Here is an 11,761-nt window from a genome sequence, read left to right on the forward strand (position 1 = left end):
TTATTTTAGCTCCAGTTTGCGTCTCAAAACACTGAGGAGAAGAGTCTCAATAACCGGGGGGGGGGGGGGAGTAGAGGTTTCAGGGTGAAAGGCCTGAAGCCCAATCCATAGCTCTGCAGCTTTTGTCACTGGCGTAACAGAAACGCTACATAGAAGAAATGATAGCATTTCTGAAATACTGATTCTGCCAGGCACATGTTTCCTCGGGTATAGCAAACTGGTGATCCAGTGGTGCCTTGTGCTTATGTTACAAGCCATCAGAACAGGCCCATTCAATTACGGGAGGCGGCAATTTTGCACACGTTCGGGAAGAGGGTGGAACAGAATGGGGGGGGCTAACAGGATGGGGCGGGTTTAAGTGCACTCCGCTGACAAGCATGGTGAGACTAGTTTGATTAAATTGTATAATTTGACATTGGAACAATTGGCATTAATAATTGTATTCATTGGTTAAAAATGGTATTGTTATAATGAGGCTGCTATTGGAATGATACATGGAAAATCAATAGAAATGTATTTTTTAAAAAAGAAAAAGTGGTTTCTATAGGCTGAAAATGTGTATTTTATTTATGTTGAAAAGGAGATCAGGAAAAAGAGAGAGAAATAAAATAAAAAGAAATAAAAGGATTTCCTCCCCCAGAAAGGTTTGTTGTTTAAAAAGGGTATTTTAAAACACACTTTTGTCGAGTAATGCTATTTAACGTGATCTCTTGCTCTCTTTTTGTAACAGTTCAGGTAATTTTCAACACACAAAAGAGTTGACGCAATGCCATACTTTGACAACTAACCTTTAAATCCTTTCTTGGCTGCCAATCCCTAAGGATCATGTAATTACAAAGGAAAAGGCTTCCTCGTGTCACCTTACTAACTTAGGAAGTGCTGCAGTCAATTTGCAGCTGTAAGACATCTCTTTCCACAAAACCTAAATTAGTAATAAATACATAAATACATAAACATTCTATGCAGCTCAGAATGCTGTAGACAGCTGAAGTAAACAAGACAGCTGTTGTTTTAAATGAATAATACCAGCACAATTTCAGAGCTGAGCATAACCTGAAATGAAATTGTATAGACTGACTAGCATATTTTATAAATAATCCACCCCTTTACATTATGCTGGTCAAAGATTTTTCATAACAACGAAGAAGAGAAGACCAAAACAAGCCGTCTAACTTTAATTTACTGGCTGATTTACGATTTCTTCATTTCACTTTCCGTTAGCGAAGTGGCACCTGAGACAGTACTGAACATCTTCATCATGACAGAGCAATGCTATGGTGGTGGTGGGAGATATTTGTTACAAAGCTGCTGCCTCTCCCTAAACCTTGCTGGATCACTGTAGCAGGGCAAGAGGGGAGGGTGTTTTTTTCTTATGCCTTTACTTTTTTATGGAAAAAAAGTCAGTGGGAGGGAACTGAGGACAGTGATACCTTGGTTCTCAAACTTAATCCATTCCGGAAGTCCGTTCCAAAACCAAAGTGGCTTAGGCAGTACCTCTTCTCACTCCCTAATAAGGTATTCCCAACCTCCAGATCATGTAAGGCTGAATTAGCACTGTTGAATACAAATTCATATGCAAATATGAGAGTGACAAAATAGCAAATAGCTATGGAATATAGGTTTCGTTACACTGCCTCAAATCCAGCACTGCACCAAACAGGTTTTTGCTAAGGTTTCGTCTGAGGGTTGTATGCAATGATGGGAGCACAGAGCTTATCTCAAAAGGCCATTCTTCTCCTCTTCCCACTCACCACCACCCCAAAAAAAAATCTGCTCCAGAGTTCTCCCAACCCTCTGGAATTGAATTTGAAAGCACTTGGAGAGCTGGAGGGGGTAGGAGAGGAAGTTCAACTGTGTCCACAATGTATGATCAGAACAGCAGATAACTTATTGTAGGGGTTTGCACCAGATGACCCTTGCAATTCTGATTTTATCATAAGCCTATACTTTTTCTATTGATCAACGAACAGGAGCCAGAAAATATTGTTTGAAGAGAGTTTGCACTCCAGTTTTCCGCTATCTGTGATATGTTTTGTCTGACAAACTAAGCACACTGCCACTGCTCCACCAAGAGGTCACTGCCGCGGGAAAGTACAGAGCTGGTGGGAAATGAAAGCCAACAAGCAGCTCTGAACCATGATTCACCTTTACATTTGGCTTGATGACAAAACTGAATCGCTCTCAGAGTGCAAGGATTACCTAGAGCAAGTGTGCTGAAGAAAATAAATGATACAATAATAACTCGGACAGATTGCAATACAAGTTGTGCTATCAGAAATGTGCAATTGAACATTTGCCAGAGCCGCAGCTACTTCTATAACTCTTGGCCTCTTTCTTTAAAATAGTTTTTACTTAGTTGCGTAGGACAAAGCGTATACAATTGTATCAATATATCAGAAAGACAAGCCTAGGGCAAATTTAACCGCCTGAGCAGAAGCTGTGCAAGCAAATTTGCTTTGGGAAGCTAAGGCCAGGATCCAAACATCTAGTTTAGAGGCATCACAGATTCGCAGGGTCTGTCTAGTTCAACCCACTGCAATGCAGGAGTCACAGTTAAAGGCTCAGGCGTGCTTATTTCCCCACATAGTTTCTCCCCATACCATGTCACAAATCTCTTTTGATTTGACTCTCATGCATTGCATGATGGGAAGGAGCATAAAACCTTCAAGAAAAGAAAATCAAAAGCCTTCTTGGGTGCACACAACTGGTTCTGGGGTTCTCTGCATCCTACTGGAAACATGTCTCAACTGAAGCAATAGTTTGTCAAGCGGTTTCATGCACGGAGTGGAAATATTTTCATAATATGTTTTTAATTTGCTTGTCATATCCTAGAATCATAGCTGGAAGGGACCATGAGGGTCATCTACAGTATTACAACCCCGTGCAATGCAGGAATTGTTTCCTGCTTGGCAGGGGGTTGGACTCGATGGCCCTTGTGGTCTCTTCCAACTCTATGATTCTATGATTCTAGGAATCCTGCCCACAGCCAATCCTAGGTGGATCACAGGGTGGTTTACAATATAAAAACACAAAAATACACAACACAGTAACAAACAAATCCAATAAACCTACCCGCCCGCCCAGTTTAAGCAACAGATTGCTTAATTAGCAATGTCCTGGGAAAAGAGGAATATTTTTGCCTAGAACCTAAAGATAGGTAACCAAGGCACCAGGTGCGCCTCCCTGTAATATATGTAAAGTTTACATAAAAAGGGATAAAGCTTTCAAGGACAGACTATTCCATCAAGCCTAGGCATATGCACACACAGAAAGCAGAACCCAGCTTTCTGGTTTGATCTGCGTACATATGGCTGTTCTGTATAACATACAAACATCATTTGTCCTATAGAAACCTTTGTGTACAAGCTAGGTTTATGCTTTAGTGACCCGTCAGTGTAAACCAATACAAAAATCTCTTCTTGTGTGCTTAAACTCGATCAACTTAATTAATGATAATCTCCTACCAGTCCTTTCAATTGTTGACTAATCATATGTCGTACAGTTGGTGTCCATGTACACTCATACATTAAATGGAAAGGCGATATGGTTGTTCTGTTTGCTGAATTAGATGAACCAGGGCAGCAGATGATTAAGAAACAGCAGAAAGACAAGAGGTTTGTTGCTAGAACAAGATTAGTTATCAACATCAGTTGATGTTATCAGTTAACATCTTGGAAGTCTGCTTGTTTTCCACAATCATGCAGTATATAAATTTTATGAAATATATATACATGCAGCAAGGTAAATGAACAGAAAAAAGTGTTTCCTGTATTTGAAGTTTTACAACCATGTTATAATAATTTTGTTCAATTTCATTTGGCTGTCTTGCTCGCCAAAAAAAAATCCATTAAACACACCTGTTCAAGAAGTTCTTTGTAAGTTATAAACTCTTTAGCATTTGTTACAGGACTGTCATGGATGATAGCAATCTGGTCCCCTTGTCCATTCTTGACATGGCGATCTATAGCATTATAACAAATATTCAGCTCTCCCCCAACAAACCTAGAGAGGAAAGAAGAATGAAAACCGCTGGGTTAAAAAAATAAATCTTGCCAAACGAGAATTAGTACCTTGTTCTTTGCCTCAGGCAGCAAAATACTATGTGCCAACCCTACCACTAACCATCCAACCTCTTGACCTTCCTTCCCAACATTCCTTGCATTACTTTATAGTATATGTATGGCGTTGCAAACTAGCCAGAAACAAAATGTCCTAATACATTTATGGGACCTTAGCAGGTTTCTGACCTGCAGAAATCAGCAAATGAAGCTTTGTATGGCATGGAGATAAGGATTATCGCAATAGCCTATATAGATATGTCTATATCTATTTTAGAACCTGAGCAAAGAAAGCCACAGTATTAATCATAATCTTGTAGTACATGCCATTTTTTGCACAAAACTTCCTTATTAACTATTATGGTTTCTAGAATATAATGACTCCGCCTAAGAATATATAGATGCTAATTTTACAACATCCAAATCATTATCTTCTTCTCACACGATTAAAAACATCATTATCCCTGTAGGTATGATGTTATGTGTACATACAGAGCAGTTCTTCTGAATCTCTTTATCTTCCAGAATAAATTATAAGTTTTTCCCATCTCTTAAGGCCAGTACACACTATACCATTGTTGTACACTTAATAATCACATGCATGTGGATGTATGTAAACCATGGAATGGCAGTTAGCAATTCTTTGATCGAGGCAGCAGTATTTTTTTCAGCCTTGTGAACTCAGCTATTGCAGACAATATTACCTGAATATGTGCATCTATCAACATTCTGAAGAATGGGGAAACTACAGAGATATGTAATATCAACAACTAAAGTATTGTGTGGATCACCTCTTAATGAAAATATATATTTTTTGTCAGGTCATAATACCAAGCAAAATGACCAGCAGGCTATAAGAACATAGCCATTCCAACCCAAGTCCTTCCAGTAAGGACAAAGTTCCACTGTAGTTTGAATATTAGTTCAAGTTAAACATTGTGCAGTTCTGTCCTTGACCACATTCGGTAAGGTCAAAACATTAGGACAGTTCTTTTTATCAGCTATGGCAAGTCCAGAAATGGATGTAAGATGGACTGGAATTCATCTGCACTGGCCAGTTTTCAGGAATCTCATATGCACTGAAATGTGCACCTGAATACTACTAGTGCCTGCAAATTAGCCTCTGCCAATTCCTCACCCCACTCACAGAAGCCCACATGATAGGAATAACCTGCCCAACTGGAGGTATAACATCAATGCAGGATTCTCCTGCGTCACATCATTCCTAATTTGAGAAGCTATCTCCATACGGTATCCCCAATGCACTAAAGTGGATGGGAAGTCCAAATGTCTCTGTACTACCCTTGAAATGGCAGCGGGGGAAATACAAGATGGAGTTACAGTGGTACCTCGGGTTAAGTACTTAATTCGTTCCGGAGGTCCGTTCTTAACCTGAAACTGTTCTTAACCTGAAGCACCACTTTAGCTAATGGGGCCTCCTGCTGCTGCCGTGCTGGCAGAGCACGATTTCTGTTCTCAACCTGAAGCAAAGTTCTTAACCTGAAGCACTATTTCTGGGTTAGCGGAGTCTGTAACCTGAAGCATATGTAACCTGAGGCGTATGTAAGCTGAGGAACCACTGTATATAGAAACTTATTTGCAGTGCTCTAAAGATAATTTTACCATTGCTTGCTGCTGCAGATCCTACAACATTAACTCAAGAACCAGTTTAGATATTTCTCTCCCCCCCCCCCCTTGCAAATCACAAGATGTGGCTCATGTTGCATGGGGAGCGGTGGGAGATTCTGGACAGACAAGAGGAAGTGCTTCACCCACAGCACACAGTTCAACAATGGAATTTACAAGGACTTGGCTATATTTTTGATAATGGTTGCTCATCAGGTGATTAGTAAACACTGGGAAACTGGCCTAGGGTTAACATTATCCAGGTGGTACATAAGGATCTGGCAAACTGCTTTAGCTGAAACGTTAACAGGAAGACTGAAGGATATGAAAGGTTAAAAATATGACTGACACAGTTTGGTTTTATTTCATTTTTATGAAACTTTTATTAAAGTTAATCATAGTATAATAAGATATAGAAAACTAATCTAAATTTTAAAAAATGCAAATAGAATAATAGAATACGGAGTCCTCTCTTAAAGGTGGTTCTTGACCCTTACTATCCACAGAAGGTAGTAGCCCTTCCAGCTTTCACCTGGAATCTTTCCTTCCTCCTCCCAGCCTCTCACCCTGGGAGACCAAAATTTCCCTGCCTCCCATTCCGGCTCTTCCCTCAACTACAGTGATGAACACCAATTTAGATGGGTTTATAATGGCAGTAATGTGCTATCTCCATGATTAGAGGCCGTATGTCTCTTAATATCAGTTGCTATGAAACTGAAGAAGGAGAGGCCTACTGCCCTCATGTTGTTCTTGTAGAGGCAACTAATTGGCTGGCAACTGTGGGAAACAGGATCTTAGTTGAAAGAGGCCTTTTGTGTAATCCAACAGGTTAGAAATAATATATTTCTGGCAGTGGTGCTGGAATACAAATGCTCCTTTTCTGTGCACATCAGACGGTGCTTATAAATATTATACAGCATTGTAATGAGTAACAAACAAATCCCAGGTGCATAATCCAATGGCTGTGCTTGTGACATTTCTAGCACACATTAAAAACAAAACAGAACACCCAAGTCCAACAGAATAATCTTCATGGATCTTTTAAAAAATATCTAAATGTCTGCAAAGTCCAACAGTTCTTTTTTCATAAAAACAATCCAAGAGGCTCACAACACAGCAAAACCAGAAATTATAGATAAAGCCTAAATCTGGCAACAGACAGGGAGGGTTTTGGTTTTTTCCTTAACCTGGTGTGTGTGTTCATGCATGCATGTGTAAAAGAGATAAAGAAATCTATAAGCAAGCGATGCTATGCAGCAAGAACTAGCTAATGTGATCTGCACAGAAACAACAGAATTAGGAAGCATCATTGTTTTAAACAAAAGCAAACACCACGATCCAGAAGGAATTGTCAGCTGGTATAGTAGCGCAACACTTCAGGCCATTTTTGGCACAAAGAGGACAGATCAGTGTGATTTTTTCATTCTAAGCACTAGCAGGGCTTTTGTTGCACTGCCCACTGTGATCCAAGCCAATTTTGCTTGTGTTCCTTTTACCCACAAGAATTCTTAAGTACACACTCAGTATCATATTGCAGAACTAGCTGGAACATATCCAAGGGAAAGCATATTATTGTTCAGAGGCGCTTTCCTTTCACAAGAGATTAAAGGAAAATAAATACAGAAGAAAAAGGATAATCTTACATAAATCATACGAGATAGTTCTCTGTTTAAGTACCTGATAGTATATATTAGTAGTGGTTTATGGAACACAGGAAACTGAGTTTATTGTCTACAGTGACTAGCAGTAGTGAGGGTTTCAGACAGGCGACATTCCCAGCTCTACCTGAAGATACTGAGGATTCAACCTGGGATCGATCTACTGCATGAAAAGCAGAAGCTCTACCACTACATGGGAATATATATATATATATATATATATATATATATATATGGGGTTCAAGACAGCCTACGAGCCATGTTCTGTAGTCTCAGATGCACGTGGGCCAGCCAAAATCTGACAAGTCACTCCTGCTCTTAAATTGTCCAAGCAAAATGGCATATCTTAACCCGGCACCAAAATGAGAAAAAATGATGAACTTAGATATAACTCAGTCAGTGAAGCATGAGACTCTTAATATCATGGTCATGGGCTTGAGCTCCACGTTGGGCAAAAAATTCCTGAGGTGCAGGGGGGATTGGACTAGATGATTCCTGTGGAATCTTCTAGTCCAACTCTACAATTCCGTGATTCTAAGGCGAGGGTATTACACAGCCAGAACACCACTGCAGAAAAGGCTCTCTCCGGTGCCACCACATAGCAATTTCCCTGGGTGATGGAAATCTGCTTGAGTGTCATCAAGATACTCACTCCAAATTCTCTGTTGACCCCCACTCAGTGGCCTGATAGAGCTGTTACAGAGCATAGGGGACAAGATGGAACCCCATAACACAAGCACCACAGGCCCAAGCAGAAATCCTCCCGTGTCACTTCTGGAATTAACCCTATGGGTAGAAGCAGAACCATCACGTCAACATGCTCTCAACTCCCATCCCACTCCCATCCAGGCAGGTACAATGGTTGATGCTGCCAAAAGCTGCTGGGAGATCAAGGAGAATCAAGAGGGTCACACTCCCCCTGTCCCTCTCCCATCCAAGGACATCCATCAGGGTGACCAAAATTGTAACAGGGCCAAAACCGGGCCTAAATCCAGATTGCATGGGTCCTGATAATCGGATTCCTCCAACTGCACCTGGAAATGATCCGGCCCCACCATCTCAATCACCTGGTCCAAAGAGGCATATTAACAGCCAGGTGATAGTCATTATAATCTCCTCTGTTCAAAGGGGACTTTTTAAGGAGCGGCTGGGTCAGTGTGGTGGGCACCCCTCTTTCCTGTCTCTAGGACCCACCCAGCAAATCCCTTCTAGCTAGCACTTAATAGGATGAGCAAGAGTTGGTTGCCCAAAGCCTTGCTAGCTTTATTTCAATGTGCCTTTTGCAGCAGTTTGCTAGGCAAAACTTCCAACAGGTGACGCACTTTCTCCCAGAAACGGGAGGTGAAATGATGCACAGAACAGGAGAGTTGGAAGCAGTGGCATAGCGTGGGTTGTCAGCACCCGGGGCAAGGCAAGTAATTTGCGCCCCCTAACCCGTGGATTTGCGCCCCCTAACCCTAACCCCCAGTTGTTGCGCCCGGTGCGGCCGGGCCCCCCCCGCACCCCCCACGCTACGCCACTGGTTGGAAGGCGTCTCATGGGTCCTCTAATCCAACCCAGCACCGATGCAGGAAACCCGCGACTACAACACAGCACCGGTTGAGTTTCTGCCTGCCCCTGAGGGGCAGCCCAGCGAGGGTTTGGTCCAGCCACTCACCAGGAGGTGCTATAGGGATCTCTCCTCTGCATGGTTTGAGCCCAGGGCTTGTGCCAGTCGATGCCCTGAGCCGCTTCAGCCCAGTGTTTCTCGGGCTCCTCCACCGACGCCCTGAAAACCGCCTCATAGTCGCCTCCAGGAGCTGCTGGCCGCGAGGACAACGAGCGGCTGAGCGGGAGAAGGAGCCGGGCTGCAGGCGGGCGCCTCGTCCAGCAACTCGGGAAAGCGAGCGGAGGGACGCGCCGGAGTCCCACCTGCGGAGCCCAGAGAAGGCCTCGCGCGCTGCGAGCAACTTGGTGCAGCCAGACTCTCCGGCACTGCTGGGCGCTCATGGTTCCCTGGCCGCCCCGAGGCGAAATTGCAAAAAGAACCCCCAAACTCGAGCGCCCTGAACTACACACTTGTGGAGCCGGGGAATCTTATTAATTCCCTTTTCACAAAGTCAGCAGGAAGAGCTGATCTGGATTCAGGACCAAAGATTAGGACCTGCTCCTCCTTCCACCCACTTTGGTGTTTACAAACGACCAGTTTGCAAGAGCTCCAGTCCGGGCTTTGGTGTCGGCTCCCAAGCCCGCACTTTGTTTTGTAGCGAGGAGGCCCTCTGGGATTTGCTTAGGTTGCATAATATCGCCCACCGACCTCTGGGGCTCAGGATACTCTGCCAACTTTCCCTCTTTTATTACTGCTCCAAGTTTGCTAAGTGCCTGGAAGTAAATGGACGCGGTTTAGGATAGGGCCCTGCTTCTCCCTCACTTCGTAGATTCAGGAATTCGCCTTTCCTTCTTCAAGATCCTTTTTAAAATCATGGCAATCTGCTCTCAGAGGCAACGGCGTATTTAAAACTCGCCCAGCAATACAGCATTTTTTTCCTGATTTGTTTCATTCTCTACAAACGGCAGTTTTCCATTACCTTGAAAACAATTTTCATTCCTGTCCAATTCCAACAAGTGCACTTCATTTTAAAATAATAAGCTATATTAAAACCGTATTCCATCATTTAAAAAAAACCTATTACAATTTATAACGGTATCAACCTTTATCGAGGGAGAATTAGAGAGGATTAGGTTGATATGGAGACACCACAACAGGGGCATATATTTTATCCAGACAAGGGATGCATTTGACATTTTGAATAAAATTAGATTTGCCAAATAAAGGCATTTCAGACACACCAGTTTCAGAGAGATCTCACCATGGAGGGATTCCATGAACTCACCACGGACTCTCACTGTGTGTGAGAAGATGTGTGGATCCACTCACAGAGAAGGATGTTACTATTATATTTCCTAATTTAGGAGTGCACCAAGCCAAAGAAGTCATAAAGGACTGGGAGATAAACAGTGCCAGATAAACAGTACCTTTAGAGGCACTAAGCAATGCTGTTATTAATAATAATAATTATATTTAGTTATCCATCCATCCCACCCATCTGGCTGGGTTTTCCCAGCCACTCTGGGTGGCTCCCAACAGAATATGAAAAACACGATAAAACATTGAACATTAAAAATGTCCCTAAACAGGACTGCCTTTAATTCAATGCAGACTAGTACCAACCCTAAAATAAAAATTTGAAATAAAACAGATTTATTGCAACACATGACAGGATCTGATTTCCTCACATTGTTCCCATCTACATCTGTAGAATGCCTTGTGGTTTATGCTGGGATAATTAATAAGAGAACAGAAAAATGGGGGAAGAGTATGGAGTGTAAGGAAGTTTTAACAAAGTTCTGATTGTTCCCATGAAAACTACGTCAATGCTCTTTTTAAATATCAAATGTCAAATTCTTTCCCTCCCGTCCCCCCATTTATTTATTTTTTTACTGGTGCCCTAAAGCACATGCTTAGCCTGGCTATTGGGTAATGCAGCAGGGGAGATAAACTTTCACCAATGTGCTGTACCTTTGCAAAGGAGCACTGACCCCAGGGGTAGTCTTTTCGAGACTCACATTTCTCCATGGCGAATACTGAGTATTCCAGGAAGGTAGAAGCATTTCATAACAAGTCCCCAACTGTGACAATCGGCAGGAAAACTTTTCGAACAGGCAAGGTTGCTATGGGAACACCTAAATAAAAACCTGAAAGAACACTGCTGATATGGGTGCTGCTGCACCTTAACCCTTAATGCCCTGTTGCAGGATCAACTGGTGCGTGGTGCTTAATATGAGTGGCTAATAAGCAAAAGTAATTCACTGTATGTTGCTACAGTACGACGGTGTACATGTCTACTCAGAAGTTAAGTCTCTTTGTGGATAAGAAGGCTTCCTTGCTGGTAAGTGGGCACAGGGTGGCAGCCTAGAGTTGGCATTTGGGAAACAGGGTTCTTGTGCCATTAGAGCTAGGGGCCAGGCAGAAATTCAACAGGTTATGCCTTTTCTAGTTTGGGAATACAATTATGGGTGAAGTTTCCCCATGACTCTAAAAGGTAAAGGTAAAGGACCCCTGACAGTTAAGTGCAGTCGCAGACGACTCTAGGGCTGCAGCACTCATCTTGCTTTACAGGCCAAGGGAGCTGGCGTTTGTCCGCAGACAGTTTTTCTGGGTCATGTGGCCAGCATGACTAAGCTGCTTCTGGCGCAACGGAACACCAAAACCAGAGCAGTGCACAGAAATGCTGTTTACCTTCCCGCCACAGCGGTACCTATTTATCTACTTGCACTTTTGGCATGCTTTCGAGCTGCTAGGTTGGCAGAAGCTGGGACTGAGCAACGGGAGTTCATTCCATCGCGGGGATTCAAACCGCTGAACACTCACAGGTAAGT

At 42.7% G+C, this 11,761-nt stretch overlaps 1 protein-coding gene across 5 annotated transcripts in view; it reads right to left on the reverse strand.

The window, feature by feature from the left end:
- The window catches only part of ACSS3 (acyl-CoA synthetase short chain family member 3), a 73,529-nt gene extending 64,048 nt beyond the window's left edge, over positions 1 to 9,481 (reverse strand). For 3 of the 5 annotated variants that reach the window (XM_081211235.1, XM_081211234.1, XM_081211233.1), the window contains exons 1-2: positions 9,000 to 9,346; positions 3,858 to 4,002 (exon numbers count right to left, since the gene is read on the reverse strand). In XM_081211235.1, the coding sequence (XP_081067361.1) occupies positions 3,858 to 4,002; positions 9,000 to 9,331 (477 nt within the window). In that variant the 5' untranslated portion in view covers positions 9,332 to 9,346. Of the gene's footprint in view, positions 1 to 3,857; positions 4,003 to 8,999 lie in introns of all 5 variants that reach the window. The other 2 variants (XM_081211236.1, XM_081211237.1) reach the window with 2 other exon arrangements.
- Positions 9,482 to 11,761: the final 2,280 nt, after the last annotated feature.

Source organism: Podarcis bocagei, assembly GCF_964188305.1.
Source record: "Podarcis bocagei genome assembly, chromosome: 10".
In the NCBI taxonomy this organism is placed as follows: Eukaryota; Metazoa; Chordata; class Lepidosauria; order Squamata; family Lacertidae; genus Podarcis; species Podarcis bocagei.